A 24,220-nucleotide genomic window follows, 5' to 3' on the forward strand; every position below is an offset into this window, starting at 1 on the left:
TCAAGCATTACTTCAGAAACAATATTTATTGTTCAAATACAAACATTTTTTCCATGTACAGAATGATTTTTTTCAAGTTTTTTATAAATACAAGATGTAAAACAACGTTTATTTAGCTTTTTGAAATGAAACAAGAAAGGTGATTTGTGTAATCAAATAATGCGCAAAAAAAGTGTAAAAGTGCGAAATTAGAGAACTGAGATTTCTTCTTGTACTATTCCAGCATCCTTTGCCATGGAGTAGAAATGGCCTCGTTGTTCCAGCAGGTTGCTTGGAGAATCAAATTCCACAATCTTACCAGCATCAAGCACCATCACCCTGTGGAGGACGAACACGCATTAAGATAATGACCCACTGAGCAGTGCTCATACGGGCTGAGATAAACATCCTGTTCGTACATGACAAAGATCAATGTGTGCATATGTGCGACATCCAAGTGATTGAAGTCAACACAGGAAAAAATGTAAAGGGACTGCTGTTTCAAAGCTTGCCGCACTTTAGGATAAGTTCGACGACCTTTTGTTCGTGTGTGTTCAGGTGCTGCAGAAATGACACGTTTACGTAAAAGAAAATTAAACTGCTTTGAGGATAATTCTTCTAGATTTCACATATTATATCCACAGGTTGCAAGTCACAAATCTTGCCCTTCCTCCTGATTTGTGGCGCTGCTTTCACATCCAGATGAGGCCACTGGAGACCTTTGAAGTCTGACAGATCTTTTCATGTTTGATTCTTTTTTACAGATTTGTGGACAGAGGCTGACTTGAACCTCACAGCTGCTTGAACACCTGATCTATGAAATCTGATGCTGAATCATACTAGCCTATTGTTCAGGACTCTAACAAATGACAAAGGTCTGAAAAAAATAAATAAAAAAATTATAATCTAACTAGCAAGAGGAACTTTGCCAACAATATTTCGACCTAACAAGAGCCCACTTTCCAACACACTGGAAAGAACATACACAGAATGGCCACAAGTGAAGATAATTACCAATTATTTCTTTATAACGAAATGTTCTCCTGGTAATTACTGGGTCTTTGAATTCATGTAGAAGCCATTTTCACATGTGCTAACCGCCTAAATTTGTTTCAGACTGCACGCCCCCGAAGGCAGTAGCATGCACTGACAGCAAGATCATGGCTCCTGTCACAACACAACACTACTCAGGCACAGCTTCTTAGCACATGACAAAGAATCCAATCCATCAAAACTCCCCAGATCCTGATCCAACTGGGCATCTGGAGGATGCGCCTGAATAAGCCTGATTACAGATGCCATACTTGGCAACCTACATGACTGAAAGGATCGATTGCCAAGATCTCGGTGCTGGCAACCTCCTGAGCTTTTTTGTTCATGGCTTTATTGGGTCAGAAAAGCCATGGCTGATTGGTGTATGTGGCCCTATGACAACTATGGGAATGCCATTGGCAAATAAGACTGTTTCAACATAGAAAATAACTGTCAAGCTCAACTTTTATGCCATGAAACACAGTGATGTAAACAATGAGGTCCCATAATGATAAATATATAAAATTACTGGACTGATAGCGACGGGAAAAAATGTCTAAGTGGACCTTGCGTTAAGAATATTTTGTCAAATCATTGTTGGCGTAACACCTCAAGTGGCACCACATGACATTTTTTTTTTTTTTTTTTTAATATTTTTTCATTGTTCTGTAATATTTAAGATTCCATCATCTGGCAGTTGTAGCTGGGATAAGTTACCCCACGTGTGAAAAAGTCAATTATTCTCACTGCCTCACCATGTGCAAGGCACTGGAGGAAAATTGAACCGGAATAAAACAAGTGTAAAGACAGCCGACCAAATCCCTCTGTGGGACGCCGACTCACCTGGAGCTGTCCATGATACTGTGCAGGCGGTGGGCGATGGTGAGGACAGTGCAGTGCGAGAACTCTGTGCGGATGGTTTTTTGAATCAGGTCGTCTGTCTCCAGATCAACAGCTGCTGTGGCCTCATCCAGGATTAAGATGCGAGACTTTCTCAGCAGTGCTCGAGCCAGACACAGCAGCTGCCTCTGCCCAACGCTGGGAAGAGAGGAGCACATGTTGATCTCTCTTTTGAAGCACTCAGGAAAAAAAAATGAACCACATGTGGACACTCTGTGCTAATGAAAAATACACTTGAGTGTTTTTCACAAACAGGAGATAATAGGACTTACAGGTAGAAAACAAATCTATGGAAGACGTGAATGGTTACAGTTCAGGCTAAGTACTACAAATAGTTAGGGTTTTTCCATCTGTGCGTTAGTCAAAGGAAGGAATCGCAGTTCATTCAATGGAAACGTTTTGTTTGACTTTTTGTGGTATTTCAGATTATTAGCGATAGTTTACACACAGTTTCATATTCAAAGATAAACAAACATTCAGAGCAAATCATCGAAAGCATTGAGTACAGTCTGACCAAATTACTTGTGTTTGTCGGACATTTGCGTCTTGTTAAGATTTGATTGCTGTACCTTTTATTCTAATCATTTTTTCAGAAATTGCTCACCTAAGGTTCTCTCCCCCCTCAGTGACTTCATGCTGTAATCCTTCCTGCAGCCCTGTTACATAGTCCTTCAGATGGGAGAGCTCAAGTGCTCCCCAAATTTCCTCATCACTGAATGCGTCGAACGGATCCAGGTTCATCCTCAGCGTCCCGGAGAACAAAACAGGATCCTGCACTCACAGCGTTGGACAGGTCAGTGTACCGTGTAAAACTGAAAGCGAGCGGTGTCTGGGGGGTTTCTCTTATGTTTTTTGGTGTGTACCTGTGGAATGATCGTGAGCCTGCCCCTGAGGTCATGCAGTCCTATTGTGGAGATATCGATATCGTCGATGAGGATGCGTCCTTCAGCTGCTTCAATAATTCGAAACAGGCAGTTTGTCAGGCTTGATTTCCCAGCTCCCGTGCGACCCACTATACCAACCTAATGGCAGTGAGAGAAAGCAGAAAAGCACTGTAAAACTTAATGGCAAAAACGTTTGAGTATGTAAATGGAGGATGTTTATATTCTCAGAGGCATTAATTGATGCAATAATTTGAAGCTTTTATACTATGACTGAAAGTAATAATCAGCTTGTGAGGGCTTTTAAGGCCATAGTTATTGCATTAATTTTGCATTTGACAGGAATGGCAGCATGCCAAGTATTTAAAAGGTTATAATCATATTTGAGTTACTACAGACATTTCCAAAGGGTAAGGCATTTCTATGTTTGTAAGCTGTTATTAGTTTGTGTCTTGGGCTGCAGCTTTTGTACACAAAGTCAAGATTCATCAAAACAAAATCCAGGGAGAAATAAGTGAAATGAGTTAAATTACAAAGATGAAAAGCAAACAGGAAGAGGGGACTGATAAAATAAACTAATGAATATAATGATTACTGGCTGATTTGCAGATGACTTTTGTGACTGATTAATTCCTTGGTGTCTGAAACATAAAAAAAGTGAAGTAGTAGAGTAGAAGATGGCCAGTCTTTTTTTCTTTTTTTTTTCTGTCCCCCCAACAAAACCAAAGATATTTGCTTTCACTATAATTAAAGAAAGATGGACTCATTAAGGTGCTCCAGTACAAACAACACCTTCGGCCATTGCTGTTTCTTTTGAGGTCTGACCATTATTCTGTAGAATGATGAATATCTAGAATATGAGCTAGGATAATTAATCTGCATAAATTTCACTGTAAAATCTGATTTTAACGTGTGTCTGTAAGCAGAACTAATTTTGGCTTGATTAAAATCCCCCCCCCCAAAAAAAAAAAAAAAAAAAAAACTGACATTACTTTTGTTCATTAGACATCCACATACCTTACACTTACAATTCACGTGTGTGAATTGTTTGAACAAATTAACAGGACATAATTAGCTGAACTCCTGACACCTCAGTATTGATTTTATTGAAACAGTTTTATCTATTTAGATAACTCTAATTAAGATGTTACACTTTTATCAATTCTACAATCTTTTTGTACACATGTGCACACACTGGGACAAAGACACACACATATGTGCACACACTGGGACAAAGACACACACATATGTGCACAGACTGGGACAAAGACACACACAAACCTTCTCAGTGCTGGCAATGTCACAAGTGATTCCGTGCAGCACCAGGTCTAATCCAGGTCTGTAACGGACCTTGTAGTCTATAAACTGTAGCCTTCCAGCTTCTGGCCATTTCTGTGGAGGCCGAGTGTCAGTTATCCATTTTGCCTGTAAAACAAAAAAATAATAAAACAATAGATGTAATAGTGTGATGAAATCTGGAAATTTTCTCCACAACACCCTTCTTGAAAGCATTATAGCTTTCAAAAATGATATTATGTGAGGGTATGACACATGGAAGACACACAGTTTTAGATTAGCTGACAACTGTTATCACTGACAACTGACAACGCAAATATCAAGAGGAAAATGGTCGGGAAGATCAACTGCACTACACCTAGTTATACAAAATCCAGAATTTCTGCCAGGGCTAACATATAGGAACATATTTCTGTGCTGCTACAACCACGGGGTCAGGAGCTTTATCATCTCTTTAAGGGAGCAAAGTTAGACATTTTATCAATGGACTTGTTCTCCCTGAAAATCTGACAATTCACGCAGACACTGATTAATTTCTACTGCAATCCCTTATTAACAACATTAAAAACAAATAAATCAATTAAAAAAAAAAAAGGATTATTCTATTTATATTCTGCAGTCCCACATTACAGCGGACATACAAATGATTGAATATGGATAGGTGAGAGACTTTGGATTTGGAGAGGACATTGAGTCTGAGGCAGTGGAGTCTTTGGGGAAATTAACCCTTGTACAGATTAATAGAGTCAGGGTCACACATCCACTGTATTTGACACCACCCACAGTTAGGGTTTATGGGGAAAATAAAATCTCACAGGAACTTAATTTCATAAACAAATAGTGTCTTCATTTGAATCTCCTGAGCCGCGATCAGCCTTTGTCATGTCCTCAGGTCAAACTACTGAAAAAGCTTATTCAGGAAAGGAGGTGCATTTTGTTTAATTGGATTAAACCAAGACCACCACCCGCTGTTAATCAGTGGTATGGATATTATTTTAAACTGTTGCTGATAGAGCACTTGACTTCCATTTTGAATGGGACTGCATGTCTTTGATAAGGTCTTGGCACCCTCTCTTTGTTACCTCCCAAATTATGTCAACAACGCGGGGCTCGTTGTAGATCCCACCCGTCCATCTACTGACACGTGATCCCTCTTGAATCCTACTTTATGCCGATTTATTTATTTTCTTATATCAATTGTCTGCTTGAATTGTCTGATCTTCCTGTGTCATGTGGGTTCTGTGTTCTGGTTTGATAAATATATAATTTCTTTCCAATTTTCATATAATAGAATAACAAATCAATATAAATTCAAGGAAAAATATTTAGACAGACACCATCAGAGGTACTTTCAAAGTGTTCTCATCATATAGATTAAAGACTTATCGTGTCAAAGCATAGCGTGCAAATGTCAGTAACTGAATTGCATGCATGTGCATACAGTTGCTGTAAAAAGCACAAATTCGAATATACCTCATTCTCGAGTTCACTGTATTCGCTCACTCTCTCCACAGCTACAACGTTGGTCTCCAACTCCGAGGTCGTCCTCACCAGCCAGTTGAGTGTTTGCGTTACCTGCAAAGTCCGAATAGGAACGGTGTTTATATTAGCATTGTTGTACCCATCATCACCACCAGAGTGAGATCATTATCTGCCGGGAATGTGAAGAGAATTTGAGCAATCCAGCGACTCACACTAAGTGCGTAAGATATGGACAAGCCAACCAGGCCGCCATCTATAGAGTCTCTGGCAATGACGGCCAACAGAGCAGAAGAGAACACAACAAGATTTCCAAGGAACTCCAGACGGATGGCCAGCCATCTGTACAGTGAGCAAACACAAACATGCAAACTTATACACCACATAAAAAGGTGTTGTCATTTACCTGCACACTGGGAGACACATTAAGAAAATATGTTTGGTTGTGCTTACAGGTACACTAATATCTGACCTGTTTGACACGATCCATGGATAGACGCTTTTGAGATTTTCATCAATGGTTACTTCGTTGTGTTTAAGAAACCTTTCTTGATGTTTGAAGGCTCTTATCACTGACAGACCGGACACAGTCTCACTAAAGTGTGAGTATATAGGAGAGCGAGACACCGAGTCCAGGCGACGCAGCTGTCGTGAAGTGGCCACATAGAAGCGCTGGGTATAGAGAAAGGGGGAAAAGACATTCAAATCTATTTTTCATACAAAGTTAAAAAGGAGTGAGTTGAGAACAGGGGACAGCCTGATCTCTCATCCTGCAACACAGCCCCGTTTCTAAAAAAAAAGGTTAGCATGTGACTGTATGTGTTCATATTCAAGGTTCTGATTGGTGGGGAATTCTGACAAGTTTATCAGGAAAACCTTTTCTCTGGTGATGTTGGGAAAGATGATCATGGATATCATGTCAGAGGAATCATAACATCTGCCTTGTTGCCATAGCGGCAAAGGTGGTGCATCTGGACTATTGTCTATTGTTTTGGATATTCCGTCCTTCTGTTCCCACATTATCATAACTGCAAATCCAGTTCTTTATGTGTTTATGCATTTGGCATTATGTCTATCAGATGGTGTCCCAACGAGATCTAAATAAGTAACTTACTTAACAATTCTGTTAAGTATGTACTTTCATGATTTACCTTATGTACAGCCAATGTGGTATTTTAATATATGCAAATGATAAAATCATTCATACTCATAGCAAAAAAACACTAAAGAGTTAACAAATGCTAAATACTATAATAAAGGTTACATACAAGTTCAACAAATGTTGAGGGAAATTGAATACGTTATGAAACAGTTTGTATGTTCTCCAAAAAGCCACAGTATTGATAGAGTTTTTCCTTGGGGACCCATGTAAAAGAGGTCTATAATAGGGCAAAAACAAAGACCTATTTATAATCAGTGGTTATACAGTACAATGACTAATGATGCATAGTCTAGCTCCTCTGGCAGATTTTGTCCAAATCTACAACAAATAGAGTTACAACAGTAGCAGTCAGGTGAAACTGTACAATTCAGTGTGGGAAATGATATTTGGCTGAACTGTCTGTTCTTTTAGAGGATCACATTGGTGAAAAACATTAAACACAGTTTGGCAGTCTTCCCTATTTTACTTGTTTAAGCACTACAGGAAGAATTACTGTGGAAGAAAATCAACTTCAGCATTAAACAATACATTTTTTTTTATCTGAAATTACTTACTTTGCTATTGTTTATTGTGTACGTTTATCATAAGGCTGGGTCTCCTAATTACTGTAGTGATGTTTTTTATATTTTATCTAATCTATCTTTTCATTTTTTCATTTTCGAAACAAAGCCTAATTCAAATCTTGTACAGATCTTCCTTTTGGTCATTCTGTGATGTCTTATTTGGCAGAGGGATGTTGTGTAATAAAATGAATCTTGTTATCTGAACTCACTTCAAAAGAAAATATGATTATAGGGGAAGCAGTAGTGCTTTTCTTCCATATGTTAGCAAGCCGATGCCAAACCACACTCTGTACATATTACAACAGCATGGCTTCACAGTAAGAGCTGCATGCAGCCCAGACCTGACACAGGATTTCTTGACCTGCAACAAAACTGGTACAAATAAATTTCCAATCTATCTGGAAAATATCTGGAGCTGCAGAGTCACTGAGCAGCTGTTTCTGGCAAGAAAGAAATGACCTCTCCCTGTTTTTTTAAAAAAAACAAAAAGTTTTTGTATTATACACATGGATAGATGTATAGTTTCAATGTCTGATGCAATCTTTTTCTATCATTAATTTAGGTTTAAATTATTTGGAAAACATTACAGTTTTTGTTCACATCTGAAACAAGCCCCCACAGTTTTGGGAACAGGGTATTTGTTTTCCCTCTTACTTAAAGTCATCCCCCCCTTATGACCGTTTCTTCGGATTTATCAGAAAGCTTACCAGTACAAAGAAGTAGACAATGGCCAGAGGAATGATGACTGCAATGAAGATAGGAGTGGCCAGACAGATCACCAACAGTGTACTCAGTACACTCAGCAGGCACGTGATCCAGGCGCGGAAGGACTGAGGGATGGCTTCATCTACTGAGAAAATGTCCTTTGGGACCAGTGTTAGGAAAGTTAGTCGTCTTTTTAAAACTCAAAAAGTAAGTTATCCATGTGGTGCAGAAAACACTGAAACGACATAAGCAAAGTTTTTTTTTCTTCTTTTTTTTTTTTTAAATAGAACACATTTAACAACTGAGCGAAAATATGGAGAAAAAAAAAGTATATGAACATCTTCAGAACATGTAGTTGAATAAACAGTAAATACAAGCCCTGTGGCAAACATACATCAAAATGTGCGTTTTTCTACAGAGATAAAAAAAAAGGAGGGGGTGATACAAAAGTGACAAAAGCCTTATACCTTTGCAAAGCGATTGACTATTCTCCCACTTGGTGTAGTATCAAAGAAAGTCATAGGGACTCGCAGTATGTTGTGAAGCAATCTTGAATGCAGGATCCGAGATGCATCCACTGAAGCTTTGGCAAAGAGAAATGTCCCAAGGAAAACCAATATTCCTGCAAAAAAAGAAAAAAAGGAATATTAATTAGATTTACGATAATGTTTTGGAAAAAAAAAAGCACGAAAATGGTCAGTGAAGAAACATGAGAGATCTTCCCTTTTCTCTGTTCACAAGAGAACGAATTTTAAAAACAATACAAATGAAGGCATAAAAACAAAAAGGACAAAAGCATAAAGGTGTTTATGCAAACATTGATGGTTAGATGGTTAGGGATGTGCTGAAGATATACCAATGACTTTATCATTTGTGGACAACCAACCAAACAATATCACACTGCTCTAATTATCCTGTAGCTTAATCAGAGTTAACAAAAACCAAGCATCTGATAGCTCGGGTATAACTGAATACAAATCTCCAATCTCATTCTGTTGTATTTCATTGATGCCATTTTGGAGATGAAAAACAGCCGCTGAATCCCTTCCCTTTCTGTTGACAGATGACTGGTGACAAAAGTTTTCAAGATGCATGAAAAAGTGTTGTTCACTCTTTTAAAAAGCCATAACATTCTTATTCTTGATTTTAATCTTTAAACCAAATTTAAGTACATATGGAGGTAAGGCAAACACCCACCTGCTGAGCCATTTCTTTTTTTTTTTTTTTAAATGGCTCTGCAGGTGAGCGTTTCTTATCATTTTTCTTTTGTAGCCATGGTAACAGTATATGTTCGGTCAGATGTGTTTCAGTAGTTTATTGCAGAAGCCAGCTTAGTGTGGCATTACAGTAGTCTGAGATTCTTTTCCAAATCTATTTGACTAATAAAAGATTACCAATACTACTGATAATTTACTCAATAACTTGGCTCCAAGATCAGCCAGTCTTACTGTAAGCTCCACCAACAGGTGTGTTTTTGTCTTTATCTTCTTGCTCTCATGTATGCTTTGTTGTATTTTTGTGTTGTATTTTTCAGCACCCTGTGCAACTCTGCACATTAGGAGGTATCTCACACCATCACCTCACAGCAAGAGGGTTCCTGGTTCAAATTCCAGAGTTTGCATGTTTTCCCGTGTATGCGTTGGTTTTCTCTGAGTGCTCCGGCTCCCTCCCACCACCCATAAGCATGCTAGTTAGGTTAACTGGCATCTCTAAATTGACCCTATCTTTAATTTTAAATCCAAAGCAGCTGGAGCCTAACCTGTAGGGCACTGGGTGAGAGGCATTGGCAATTTTAACAATGGCTCTGTCATTTACTATACAACAGAAGAAGCTTTTTCATTATTATACCCATCAGAACTTACCCTTCAATCATATCTTCAATATGAACCTTGAATTTCACAATAAAAATGCTAACAGTCATTTTAGTGAACATGATTTCCTCTGTTCAAGCTCCGAATCTAATGTTCTTTGAGGTCTGATGCCAAAAGCCATTATTCCTTTGTTTAGTTTCTGAGTCATTTTAGCACATTAAAAAGGCATCCTGCTCAGTTTTTCTTTTTTCTTTTTAAATCCTGTCAAAGTTCATTCTGTAAGTAAAGATAATTACACTTAAATGGTTTGGAAATGGCTGCAGATGGCTAACCTTTTTCTCATTGCATTAAATGATGGTGGTTTGTAGTGTGTAGAAAACATTTTTTGGCACCATGGAACTTAAATCTAATATTAGGACAGACATAAGTCCATATTTGCTGAAGAAATGAGAAATTTGGAAAACTACGAACTCCCTTTGGGTAGCAGCTTTCAGTCACAACATTACCTTTTACTTCCATTTACTCTATAATGAACTTGGAAGTCATGAGCAAAAATAGATTCAATTTGAAGATAAAAGGCAAATCTGGAAACACTGGGAAAAAAAGAAAAGAAAAAAAGTGTTTGCCTACCCTGAGCTACTCCAAGAGCTCCATACACTCCCACCCTGGTGTCCCTCACATGGTTGGGGTATGTTTTGTTGAAGTATTCCACTGAATCATCGGTCCAGTCACTCAGCCACAGGTTCTGACCGATGAGCGCGACGTTCTGGATTACGTAAATCGCAAAGACTACAGCAGTATATCCCCAGCCCAAGGCTCGCAAGTACTGGAGGAACACCGAGAATTTCACCTGGATGTCGAGAGACAAGACACTCAGGAAACAGGTTCTAATCTTTTAGCTTTAATTTGATATCATTTGTGAAATTGAAAAAAAAAAGCACACCCCAAACTTATAATACCTGTCCTGTTTCCATAGTTTCCTTTTCTATTAGCCTCTGGCCTTTATTTGTATCTCCAGCATCTTCAGACTTTTTCAAAGTGCTATTTTTTCTTAATCTGATACTAAAAGAAAAGACAGATTTAATTAGAAAGCAGAATTTAAAATAATAAAACAGTTGTGTGCTCTGTGGGTAAAATACAATGTATACACACAGTACTGGTCAAAAGGAACAGGACCTAAATTTAGACTGCTAATGTATGTTTCTCTTTTGTGTCATCCACCACTTCGGTGTGCTCGGACCTGCTGCCGCGCTGGCTGCGACGGATGCTGTTCTCTCTCTTCAGTGTAAAAGAAACCGAGTCCTCCAGCAGAGAGTCTGGCTGAGCGTCCTCTCGGTCAGGAATAAGTTCTAAACCTTCTGTATCCTGGTGACCATCTGAATGGATGTTGCAATTGTATCAAAAATGAAAAAAAAAAAAAAGCAATGATCTACATGTCACATATACAAGGTTGATATGCAATATCAGATTTAGCTGAGCCACAAAAGCACAGTGATCTGGCAAAGCAAAGGGAGGGGCGCACTTACCCTCCTCAGAGTTGGTCCGATTACTTTGCTCTTTGGCATACGTCTCCAGAAACTCAGAAAAAGCTCCTTTGCTAGCAAGGAGACTCTTGTAGGATCCGACCTCAGAAACCTTTCCATCCACCAACACCACAATTTCATCTACGTAAGGCAGGAAGTTTACTCCATGAGTCACCAGGACACGAGTCTGTAAAGACAAAAAAAAAAAATGCTCAGAGTTTGTCCATCCGCAGACCCATGGCAGGATTGCGTCTCCATGATGACGTTGTCATTATTCGGTTTGGATGCATATTTTTGGTTAAAAGGTGAGGATTCTGAAAAATCTGCCACAAATTCTAAAATTATGTCTAGTCCAATACGTTTAATTTTTTATTTCTTTGTCAATGATTTCAATTTCTAATAGTGGTTTATTTTAGGAATTATAAATTAACATTTTTTAGTCAAACATATTTCCGAAGGCGCAGCGCTAACCTGTTTTTTGAGAAGCCCTTTGGGTCCAATGACATTATCAAATAGATGCTTTCCAACATGAGAGTCCACAGCAGACAAGGGGTCATCTAACAAATAGATATCAGCCTGACTGTAGGCTGCTCTGGCCAAGCTCACACGTTGCTTCTGACCCCCTGAGAGGTTTATACCCTAAGGACAAAAGAGAAGAAAAGTTTTAGGCTTACAGATCCTCAGAGCTCGACTTCCATGCAATCCATGCAACAGCAGTCGCATGCAGACTTTATACAGAGCACTGACATTTACATCATATTCACAACCTTTAATGTCAAACCCTAAACTCTTGAACTTACTTTCTCTCCAATCTCAGTGAGGTCTCCTGCACCCAGCAGCTTCAGATCCGGGGCAAGGGCACATGCCTGTATAACTTTTTGGAACTTCTTCTTCTCAAAGGGAGAGCCAAACAAGATATTATCCCTCACGGTGGCATTTTGAATCCAGGCTTGCTGTGGCACAAATGCAAGGGAGCCCTGGATAGAAATACAGTAAGAATCAGTTGCAGAATTTTTATCTACATATAATCTTAATTATACATTTAGTTTAAAGAAAAGACTTTGAGGAGCTCATGATTGCGCCAGCAGCCTTCACACTTGGCAGAATAAACATGCTCCAAGTTATTACTTCTTCAATATAAATACACCTGTTGTTTAAATAAGAATGATTCATCTTTTGTGAAACAGTTAGTTCCCAGTTGAAGGACACCTTTGTAGACCTCAGTACTGTGGGTGTTATTGAGCTGATCCCCATTCATTTGGAGTAAAAAAAACTTCCCCAAAAGACCAAAACTGGTGACAGATTTGGAGCAAGCAGGCTTGTTTGTCTCAGGAAGTTGGAATTACATTTCATTGACAGGATTTTGAGCAACATCATGTCATGGGTGAAAAGATTTATCTATTTTACTGCTGGGCTATAATGTAGTCTTTCCTGAAAACAAACATTGATAAATTCAGTCCGCATCTTCGGAGTGGTTTTGAAAAGATGCTCGTTAACTTGTAGAAAATAAATCCTTTAACATAAGAGTATTTCATATGATTTTGGTCTCAGATCGTTGCTTCCTTAGGCAAGACCCCCTTACCCTGTCTGTCTACCTGTAAGTTGCTTTGGATAAAAGCATCTGCCAAAAATAAACAAGAAGAATAGCACTGCATTTTCTTAATATATATATATATTTTTTCCTCTTAACAAACGCTCTGAACATCTTGCATGTCTTCTCAACTACAGCTCGATGCACACTGTATTAGATACCAAAACTATTTGGTCCTTGAAGATAAATCTTATATAAACTTGAAAAACTGGCTTTAAATGACCTGCAGAGTCTCTTAAGACTAGATAGTGTTATCACTTCCAGTCAAATTGAATCAACTTTGGCTGACATAAAGCAGAGTGAATGTTTGCGTTTTCTTTGACTTTCTTTCATTGCTTAATTAATCACTCCTCAAAAGACCACTCCCCGACTTTGCTATTACACATTTTTGGCGTCTAAACATCCTCCAGAAAAATATGTTCCATTTTTAATTTATTCTTAGATGCACTGAGACCACATTTTGAAGTGTCCTTGGGCAAGACACTGAACCCCACTTGAACATGTGTGAGATAGAGGGGGAAAAAAGCATTGTGTCGCCTGTAAACTTGTATAAACACTGTGTGTGTGTATGAATGTTTAAATGTATAGTGTAAGTCAATTTTCCATTTATGTGCTTTTTTTTTGTAGGTTAATCTGCTATTCTTTTGTCACAACAAATAGAAATTCAATACATCATTCTAACAAGACCTTGGCTGATTTAATCTGCATTTGAGACCCAAAAAGAAAAACAACAATTATAACAACCTTAAGAATTCTGCCCCGCTACGGTGGGAGAGCGCAGATGAATCACTTTTGGGAAGTTAATTTAATTGATACCACACTGGAGAGCCCATTTCTACACACCAATCTTTTGATAAGTTATTTCAATCAAAAATTTAGCAGAATATTTCACGTTACATTTTCTTTGTGAAACACTGTTACCATCAGGTCGACATAAGACTGAAATTCAGCGTTACCTGAATGTTGATGAACCCTTTGGTGCTGTACATCTCTCCCAGAAGGGCTGACATGAGAGAAGACTTCCCTGTGCCAACAGCTCCCACTACTGCTACCAACTGACCAGGCTTAATGTCCAACGATACACTGGCAGACAAACAAAAAAAATGTTAAACATCGCAAAGTAAAGTAAAATGCATGCTTTGTACCCATGAGCTACAATATGTGCATGCAAACTGTTGATTTACAGAACAGGCATACTTTTTAAGCAGAGGCTCAGAGTCTCTTTCCCAAGCAAAAGAAGCATCACGTATGCTGATAGCAGAGCCTAACAGAGACAAGGAGATGAAAACAAATTAGCATAGCAGACACATGCTGCACATGTACCAGCAGTCGGCTGTGAATAGGCTTAACCAGTTGGTAGCAAAAAAAAAAAAAGTGTAAGTACTGATGGTGGACCTACTGAAACTGGGGTCATGACGCACATTATCACTTTCAAGATCTTCCCCTCCAAGGAACTTCTCCAGCCTTTTCTTAGACACCATTGTCTGAAGTGTCAGAGAGCAAGTTAAGTGGGCTTTTATTATATGTTTGATGTGAGCTAATGGAGCAGGGGGAGCAGTTTTCTTACCTGCACGATGGAAGCGATGAGCATGGGCAGCATGGCCAGGGGAAATCGAAGGATGTTGAAGAGAGAGATGGAAGTGAAGGCTTTTTCAGCAGTTAACACATTTTCTGGGCTCATGCTTACAAACACCGCAAAAGATGTCAGAGAAACCTGCCGAAAAAGTGGGAAAAAAGGATTTCAGATCTGCAGTGACCATCTTTGGCGTCGAAGCCCTTTATAAAACTCCTTCAGATGACTCACCAAAGCTGGGGCGCAGGTGAAAATGAAGGTGGAAACAGATGTCAAGTAGGCAAACTTCTTCATGACCGTCAGTTCTTGATCCCTAATGCCTTCCACTTGTGCCTGAAAGGATGGCTCCCATGCAAACAGCTTGAGAATCTAGAGGAAGGCGCAGGATTAAGAAGGTTTTGTGAATGACACAACAAATGGCATGCAGAGAAACAAAGCATTTATATTTCATGCCCGAAAAACACAGGCGCTGGATTCAATTTACTAAAATGCACTGCAGTCACATATTTCTTTTCTGATGCAATTATTTCTTTCATGTGAAAGAGGCCTCTGCAAAGTCCACAAAATAACCAAATAAGGGCCCTCACCTTGATCCCGTTGAGCATTTCGTTCATTGTTTTCATTCTCTTGTCTTTATGCTTCATGTTCTCAACCTAGAAACAGATTTGAAACAAATTTTAGACCCACCAAATAATTAAAAAAAGGGATCTGAAATCAGAAAGCAGCCAGCAGGAGAGGTTAAGATAAAGTATCAAGTATTTCCGAAGCCTCTCAGAGCTGTGTCATGCCTTCAACAAATAACCTTTGAAGTGCACAGGACAACAAGACAGGTTGTGTCCATTGTTTAAAAAAGAAATAATAAAAATAAATGAAGGTTCTACAGACCAGGCAACTTTTTCCAGTATTCAGCTGGACTACCTGCTGCATGTGCCCATTATCCTCTGTTAACAACTCATTTCTGCCTAATGAACTGCAGTTTACTGTACGTATACTCGTGCAATTGTAAAATTTCACGCCTCTGCCATTACTTAGACTGATTTTCAAAATGAATTTATATGTATACTTACAGTACCTGTTTTTTATGAGGTCTTCATAAGATAAAACAACATGCTTTTTTTAACTGTGGTGCAACATCCATTATATTCTCTTGTTCTCTTCAAACAAATATTGCTTTATTTTTGGAGAATGAATTCCTTTGAGGTTTTTTTTACATTCTGTGTGTATATGCAGTGTTTTGTCCATCGTAGGCTGTTCTCTAAAGACGATTGTGTGTAAAACTGCCTGGAGAGCAGCAGATTAAGAAATATTCAAAGGAGCCCCTCTGAGACCAAAAATCATGCAATGTTTAAAATCCAAATGCTTGATGTGAACATAACTGAACTTGTATAAATAACTTACACAGTATAAATAACAAATAACAGTAACGAAAATAAATTAATGCTGGAATCTCTGCTGATGGTGTTTTACTTTGACAGTGAAATCCTCCAAAGTGTACCTTCTAGAGCATCCTTTCATAACAACTGCCACTATTACTTACTATTCATTTAAATAAGTGAAAGACAAAACAAGCATTTCCTTCCTGTTAAAGCATTTAAAAATGTTTATCATCGTTGCTATACGGGCCTAATGCACATATGATGGAAGTAACAATTTATCCTGTATGTTTCATCTGACCTGGAAGTTTCTGGCCTTGGTGGCTAGAAGCCCATTGATTGGCACCATGAGCACCATTACTGCCAGTCCTGCCAACGCAGAAGGTCCCAACTCCAGCCACAAGAAAACAATTGCCACGATGATCTGCAGAGGGGAGGACCACAGCAGGTGGATGAAGTTGGTCACATCGTTGAAGCGCTGAGCATCTGCCGACATGAGGTTCACCGTTTCGCCAATTGTTGACTCTTTGCGAGCGTCATTGGACACCACCATTGCCTTTTGAAAGAGATAGAAAAGGCAAGACAGGCAGAGAGTGAGATGAAACTGGACAATTTAGTAACCTTTGAGCTACAATTACTTAAAAAATATACAGTGGCAACAAAAACAAAGATTTTTCCTTAATATGAAAAGGTTTGTCAATTAATAAAGCAGCAGGGGGCTCTTTGGGGTCCTGGAGGCAGAGCAGTCAAGCTATTTGTAAAAGAATGTTCTCTGATGCCATTTTCTAAAATGTGTGCAAGGCGCAATAATGCTGGATACATGATGGTCTTCTTTTTTCAGTGACAATGTGTCACAACATGGATTCATGAAAGATTTTCCATTTAAACGACAGCGAGGTATGATTCATTCATTCTAATATGAGGAGGTTCAGTATTTGCTTTGGTTACACTTTCTGATGACAAGCCATTTTCTGACTGTCTATAATGCATTACAAGAAGATCTATAGCACATTATAGGGCATTTATATGACTTTATAATACTGTGTTCCAAATAATGCATTTCGCTGTACGACTCCACACTAAAAGTGACGAAAGTGTTTGAAAAGATGCAAGTACTGAGCTTCACAGCACAGGACAAAAGATCATTTTAACCAAAAAACCCACAGATGACTGCTCTGATGGATCAAAACAGATTGTACAGCTCAAGTTACAGAGATGGAATGAGATGGCTTTTGCTGCTGTTGTTTTTGTCTGAGGTATAAGCGATGTTGTGCTGTCACTCACAGTGTTACCTTATTGTACACGGCCGCCATAATGGCAGTGCGAACCTTCATCCCCAGCACAAAGCAACGCTGGAAGTACTGTTGCAGGAACAGAGACTGCAGAATGGTCACCACCAGCAGCAGCACTGAATACATGTACCCCTCCCAGGCATAGCTGGATTTGTCCTGAGTGAAAGCGATCATCAATCTAGGAAAAATTAAAAATTGAATTAATTAACCAAGTATCTATACATACGACCATGCTGCCAGTATCTAATCATTTAGTTCTTAACAACGCATTATAGAAATGTGTAGTTCTCATCTTGAATCCTGTATTTATCTTTTTCTTTCACAAGTTATTATTTTCAAATTTCCTCCCTTCTTCCTCTGCCCTGGTGTTATCAGTGTTTGTTGACACTGATCAATGAGTTGTAAATCGTTAAACTATGTTTGGTCATTCACAAGGTCAGGTAATGTTATTTTAAAAGCTTTGAGGTGGAATCCCTTGATCAAATGGTTAAAAAAAAAAAATAAAGGTTGACGATTTTTGGAAACATTGCTGCAAATAACGTCAGACTTTTAGTGACTCAAGTGGAAGCCGTGCAAAGGTCTGCTAAATCAAGAAGAGTAAAGTCACATTACTCGTTAAAGGACACAAGATAAAGAGAAGAAGTGTGGTAACTAGACCTCTTTTGTCTGCCCTTCAACTTTGTGAAAGTGGCCATGATATGATTCGAGTCCCATCAGTGATCAGTGAAACCTTCTGACATCTGCAGTCTTCTCTTCAGTTGCTGTACATTAACTAAATCTGACAAAACACAACTGAAGGTCTGAACCAATGGTTTAAGTCAGCTGCATTGTATCTGATACACTGCATGTATATGTGTGTGTGTGGGTGTGTGTATTTACTTATTTTTTAATAACTTGCTTTAATAACCTGATTCCTTGCTCTGAGCAAAGACCAATAAAGGGATGCACTGCTATATTAGTGAAACACATCGGACTGTAGTAAAGTTTTCAGTTAATTATATCTGCAGCAAAGAGTAAAAATTGTTCTGTTGACAAACAGAAGACTATTACCTTTGTCATCAAAACTACATTTTATCTTTAATTAAGAAAAACTAAATCAATCGTGGAATAGTTTACATGCTTAGGAGACAAATGAAGAGGAAAAGTGACCTTCTGATGCTTGATACTCCACAACTTACTTAAGGAGTTGAGGACTGGCAAAAGTCAGAATGTCCTGCAGAAGCTTGAAGAAGGCAGATTCAAGCAGAATCCATTTAAAAGTCTTGAAAACAGTAGTAATCAGCCATGAATTGGGATAGTGCTCTTCCTCCTTTTTATTCTTTTCCTTCCTCTTTTCACCTCGTTTCTTTCCCTTGTCCTCCTGAAACAACAAAGCAGGTGAGTGCATTGATAAAGAAATGTATATGGTTCTTTATAAAACTGCGATTGATGTGGGAAATCTGGGAGAAAATTAATGCCGCTTTTAAAATAGAGAGAAAAAAATTAACCTGTACACCAGTGTTTTTCTATGCATGCTCTCACCATCATCAGTGCATCCTGACTCACGCCTTTTCCGAGACCATTTTGAGAGGCCTCTTTGGGGCCTTTGCCTCTGCTTTTCTTCTTCAACATGCTTTGGAACCGCACTCGAGCTGCACCCAGCTCAGACCGCATGTGATAGTGGAAACTCTGGCTGATGTTAGCGGTGCTCTCCTCTTCTTGCAGGTCCCACAAGTCCTCCTGAACCAGAGGCTGTTTGTAGCCTTTCAACACCATACTGGAGAAACAAGTAGAAGCCACGTTGTACACATGCAGGGGTTTACGATGATTCTCATTGTAGCAACAGCGAGCTCACCTGTTGAACCAGTTGAAAGTGATTCTGCTCAAGAACGCTGCACCTCTCTCTGGATTCTGCGATCGATGAAATTAAAGAAAAAAGGCACTCGGATGAAGATGTGTGGTAATGATGAAGTTTAAGTGCACTGGATTCAATTATGAATTCAACAATTTCACTTCAAAAGGAGGAACAAGAATTCCAGCTTGGTGCTTGGGTACCTTTTTTAAATGCTTGCGAATCTCTGGAGAGACATCAGCCACAGCAGAGAGGATAAGAGCAATCACCTCCAGACCAAAGGAAATGTAGAAAAGGCAGAAACGAGGGACATCACGAACTTCTCCCTGAGTGTATGACAGATGTTGAAGGATGAGGGAGACTCAGTAGTGAAAACTGTGTTAGTGGTAAATTAGGAGAAGTGGCACATTTCATTCAGTGAAGTTGATGAGTTTTTTCTACTGGACATCTTTATTTAATGTTGTTGCTCATACCAGACTGAGTGCCTCTCGTAGGAGGGTCTGGAAAGGTAAGATGTCACACAGAACGAGGAGGAACCAAAAGAGGAAAAGCGTGGCAGAGTCTACGGCTCCTTCCCTCCGCCGCACCCCTTCCTGACACAACAGCAGAAGGATCTAACAAAAAAATAAAAAATGATACAAATTTTTTCTTACGATCTTGAACAACAGAACAAATAAAGATAGGCGGCCTAAAACTTACCCACGTAACAGCATAGAGGACAGGGTTTGTGTAGTATACAGCAGCATTTTTCTCTGTTGAGCTATTTGGACCAAAATCTTCTCCCAATGTGATCGCCAAGCTCGCGATGGCCGTCAGGAACAACAGAGACACCACAAACTGAGGAGGAGAGAGAAACAAGGCTTGCTGCTGGTGTTGCTGCTCCAACTAAGCCTAGTACTTTCAGCATCATAACGGTAGGAAGTGTGTTTGTGCCTTTTTTCGCTCACTGTACGCATTACCTGTTTGCAGAGATAGTGCTTGGACAGGTGTTTCGTATTTACTTGTGTCCTTCTGCAGAGGGACATTAGGTGATAAGGAGCAGAAAGCCACAGGAACCCCAGGGGGATCCACACCAGAACCGTCTGCTCCAGACATATCGGGAGGTCTGGGTCTTCTTTATTTACATATGAAGCATTCTGGAGAACACATACAAATGCACATATACATTACAAAAGATAAAGCTACATTTTAATATTAGAACCTCTCTGTTCAAGAATAAGACAAAGCTAAGAAATTCACATGTAATTTCAACTCGTGGATGCAGAAATTAATCGTGTTCACCGACGATGACTCTCAGAAGAGTTTACGAGCCCATGCTGCGATATTTACAGTCATGTCCGTCTTTCATGCAGTGGCGCTTAACGTCCTGAAGAACACGGAAAATGACGACCAGCGTTGAGCCTCGTCCTCTTCCAATTGTCTGAATCTTTTAGTTATGTACTGTGAATGTTATAGTCAAATTTATCTGAAACAACTGAAGTGCTGTACGAGTTAAAAGAAGAAGAAAAAAAACCCCAAAAACCTCAACAACAGCTAAACAGAATTTCAGAAAAACAAAGGGAAACACAATGGATGCAACTGAGGTGTCGAGCTCAACTCTAAATGCCAGTGTGAGGAAGTGGGTCTTCAGTGGAGTCTGAGCAGGTCCTACATGAGCCTTCCAAGTTTCCCCAGAGACCACAAACTGCCACCGCAAGGTCTTCAACATTTCACAGTACGTGGTGAAGTCTCAAAGTCAACTTTCCTTTGAGAAACATTACTCTTACATTGTTCCAGTATTTTCCCCACACAGTCCTTCACGACGTAGATAACCTCCATCATCACTTCTAAAAGACTCCACCACACTAGGATGAATGTTACTCAGCTGCCGCCAATTAAAACGGATTAGCTGAGAGTCATTCCACCAGGTGTTTTTTTTCTCATGCAGCTTTTCAAGTCTTTTGTCGCCCTGTCCTACATTTTTTCTTCACTTGTTAAAAAAACATCAAACTCAAAATAAGCATAGGCTACTTCTCCAAAAGCAAAGTTTTCCTTCCGTGGTTAGTCAAAAATATAGTATTCAAAGGACTTGCTGTTCACTGACATTCTGATTTGTATCTATATTTCACGGGGTCAAAGTGTTACTTTGAACAGGGTTGTAAATCATAAATCTGTGTTCACTTCTCTGGGTTAAGGTTGAAAAGGGGAGAAGACTGGAAAAACACATTTTTATTGGCTTAGTTGTGAGAGTCAAAGACTTTTCACTGTCAATTTCTCTGGTGTTAAAAGAGCATGTCGTAGATCTCGACAAAATCTTTTATTTTTCGTTATTTTAGTTATTTAGTTAGTTATTTTTTTCTTTTACTTTTGAAAAACTTTCAAAGTACTAGAAGCATTTCAAGCACACTCATTAGGAGTAGCTACAGTCTCGATCAAAGTTGTGATGAAAGCATTGGAATAGCACATCTATACAATACAGGCAGAACAGCTGAGTGTGTGTCATTGATTTGCTTATTCATCTTTGCTGAATGATCACGGCTTAATTTATATTTATGTGTTTATGTTTATGCATTTGGCAGATGCTTTTATCCAAAGTGACTTACAGGTAGGCAGATAGGGTAAGGGGGTCTTGGCTAAGGACCCCTACTGAAGGTAGTACCTTTCATGCAGGGGATTTGAACCCTGGTCTCCCACACAAAAGGTGACAATCATACCACTACACTATCCAAATGTATTACAAATCAAATTAGACATACCTTTTTGTGATTAGATAATCACAAAATAGTTTTAGTTCTGAAAACTTTACTTCTTTTAAAGATCTTCTAGAAAAGATTTCCCATTTAAAGGGAAAAAAGACTAAAGCAATTGAACAGAGAAAATAGGTCCATTGATGGCAGAATCAACAACAGTGTGTTTTGATCTTTAAGAATTACAGGAAAGTCACATAAAGGTGTGCTGTGGCTTTTGGACCTGCTCAGTCATCTCAAACCTGAGAGTCATCACTGGACAGTCACATGTTCACAAAATGTGTACAGGGGTAAAACACGAGAGTGCTTCAGATAACGATTCTATTAAAAGAGTTATATGAATGAGCAGCTCCCTTCTACTTCTAGCTGCGGTTATAATAGCACTCTTAATTACAGCTCACACATTTGTGTCGAAAACTGAAGAATACACTTCAAACACCAAAACTATCCATGTTGTTAGGTCAACATCCAACTTCTGCTTTTCTCTACTTACTCTCAGGGTGATTTACTGAGTAGGTTGCAGATCACATGCGAGCACATCAAAAGCAATAGCGTATTTCATCTTGAGACACCACAATAAAGCTATTTTTCTCACTCCCTCTTTGTCTCCCTTTCGTTTTTAAGTCTTTCAAACTTCAACTCACCCAAAAGATCGACCCGCAGTACTCCTCTAGAGGTGCAGCACACATGGTCCACTGTGACGGCTTCAGTCAGCCTCGATGATTAGACAACCAGATGTCTTGTGCCCTCTGAGCTCGACTCAAACCCTGGTACTCTCTCCTCCGTCCACCCACTTTCCAGAGACAATCGCAGGATGTGTCTGCGAGGGACTTTGATGCATGAGACTTTAAAGCAGAAAGAAAAAGTTGTCTCCTCCCTGTGCAGATAAAACATTAGTTTGTCAGGAGTGGAAGATTTAATGCCCCTTATTTCTTTCTTCTTATGCAAAAGATCTCCAGGTTTATCTTTAAGGGATCCCTGGTCACCCGTCTGTTGTCCGCAAAGCGCATGTGTCCTGTCCTCCTGATGAAAAAGTGAGAAAACCCAACAGTTGTATTTAAAGTCATTGACTAAATCCAGCTTTCCGTCATAGACACTCCTCAACAGTCATGTGGTTAAAGTTCAATGCTGAGAGCCTGTAAAAGGGGGAAAAAAGATATACAGAGCGGAGCTTGTGTAAGTGTTACCGTGCAGTTTTCCATGTGTTAGGAAACAGTCCTCCAAAAAAGGGAATGTGTTTAAGGAAAGGGAGGGAGGGGTCTCATTAGACCTCTTCCTGTTGTGTTTCCACTTCTTCTCTGCATGCCTTCAGTCCCTGTGGAATGAGACCAACTGTTGTAACGATTGTCAGATTCAATCATACTCACAATGAACTTGATTAGATTCATAATGAGGCAGCCGAAGTGTTTGACAGAGCAACTGTTAGCGCGTGGGAATCTGGGGAAAGTGAGGGGGGTGTTCACTGCTTGGCTTTCTGTTGCTTTCTGTTACTTATTATCAGCAAGCAGAGAGATGGACTTCAAATCAAAGACATTTGCTGCTGGGGATGAAAATGAATCAAGTGGTAATTATTATGTAGGTCTATGTGTTATGCAGCCTAATTTATTTCCTTGTTTAGAGAGCCAAACCTCTGCATAGTTAACAGCACATGCCTATTGAAGTACATTATGGCACAAAAAAAGCTATTTTGGAGGACTTCAGAAAAGGTTAGAAAACCATTACTTCACTGTTTGGACTCCGCTAATCAATAGTCAGTCAGACTGTGTACAAGTGAAGTAAATTTAAGGCCATTGTTAAACGAAGGAGTGTTCGACCAACAAAGATCTTTTTAAAAACAAGATGTGTAAAAAGTCAGCGAGGTCAAAGTCTTTCTTTGGCTCATCATAATTTTCATGAATCAATCAGCAGAACACCATACAACTGCCGCTTGCCTCCGGTATATATCTTATTTGCAGACTAATGGAATCAAAACAGATGTTTTTGGTTTAATTGAGAAACATATTTGGAGAAGGAAACACAATGCATAACAGCAAAAGAACCTCATGCCTTTAGTGAAACGTAGGGGTGGTAAAAATCAAGGTTTCGGTCTTTTTTGTCGCTCATTATAAAGGAAAATGTCAGCGCATTTCTCCATGAGCTGAAGCTAGCGAGAGAGTGGCTTGATTAAGTAAATGAGCCATTTCACTGGAGGATAATAAAAAAAAATTAGGAGTTAAGGACATGAAGGAAAACTCAATGTGAGGAAACTTACAAACATGTCAGAGTAAAAGCTTTTCTGCACAGAGTAGTGGGCTTAAATTCCTCCAAGCTGATGTGGACAACTAACTGCTACTTAATAGAAACATTTTGTTACAATTATTAGTGAACAAGGAGGTATTATCATGCAGTGAAAGCAGGTTTACACCGAAATGAACATGTAACAGAAAATAAACAACCGTGTTTATTTAGACTCTGTTTGTCTGCAAATGTAACTTGTGTAAAAAAAATCCAATTTCTTTTTGCT

The 24,220-nt window shown here is 39.1% G+C and overlaps 2 protein-coding genes across 3 annotated transcripts in view; one reads left to right on the forward strand and one right to left on the reverse strand.

The window, feature by feature from the left end:
- Positions 1–23,006, reverse strand: abcc2 (ATP-binding cassette, sub-family C (CFTR/MRP), member 2). Of its 2 annotated transcripts, XM_072391011.1 has the most exons (32): positions 22,362–23,006; positions 19,951–20,127; positions 19,691–19,828; positions 19,465–19,605; positions 19,195–19,317; positions 18,995–19,050; positions 18,682–18,916; positions 18,339–18,520; positions 17,161–17,338; positions 16,170–16,424; positions 15,083–15,148; positions 14,727–14,864; positions 14,490–14,636; positions 14,322–14,406; positions 14,120–14,186; positions 13,879–14,005; positions 12,132–12,308; positions 11,803–11,970; positions 11,335–11,518; positions 11,049–11,184; positions 10,768–10,870; positions 10,439–10,658; positions 8,465–8,619; positions 8,000–8,155; positions 6,040–6,239; positions 5,783–5,909; positions 5,562–5,663; positions 4,074–4,217; positions 2,775–2,933; positions 2,516–2,682; positions 1,855–2,049; positions 1–318 (listed from the first exon to the last, which is right to left on the reverse strand). In XM_072391011.1, the coding sequence occupies exons 1-32, from the start codon at positions 22,404–22,406 to the stop codon at positions 189–191; spliced, it is 4,683 nt and encodes a 1,560-aa protein (XP_072247112.1). In that variant the 5' UTR covers positions 22,407–23,006; the 3' UTR covers positions 1–188. The 2 variants fall into 2 exon arrangements, with proteins under 2 accessions (XP_072247112.1, XP_072247113.1); XM_072391012.1 differs by lacking the exons at positions 18,995–19,050; positions 19,465–19,605; positions 19,691–19,828; positions 19,951–20,127; positions 22,362–23,006 and having other exon boundaries at positions 19,195–19,259.
- The window catches only part of hps1 (HPS1 biogenesis of lysosomal organelles complex 3 subunit 1), a 289,252-nt gene that overhangs the window by 161,505 nt on the left and 103,527 nt on the right, over positions 1–24,220 (forward strand). The gene's annotated exons all lie outside the window — the stretch shown is intronic.

This window comes from Leuresthes tenuis, unplaced genomic scaffold (genome assembly GCF_036924035.1).
Source record: "Leuresthes tenuis unplaced genomic scaffold, fLeuTen1.0.hap1 SCAF_8, whole genome shotgun sequence".
In the NCBI taxonomy this organism is placed as follows: Eukaryota; Metazoa; Chordata; class Actinopteri; order Atheriniformes; family Atherinopsidae; genus Leuresthes; species Leuresthes tenuis.

Coding starts and splice junctions, on each gene's coding strand:
- abcc2 (XM_072391011.1), bottom strand. CDS start 22,406: ATGTGTGCTGCACCTCTAGAGGAGTACTGCGGGTCGATCTTTTGG. Junction 14,407..14,489: donor TCATCGCTTCCATCGTGCAG/GTAAGAAAACTG, acceptor CTGACACTTCAG/ACAATGGTGTCTAAGAAAAG. Junction 4,218..5,561: donor ACAGTGAACTCGAGAATGAG/GTATATTCGAAT, acceptor TTTGTTTTACAG/GCAAAATGGATAACTGACAC.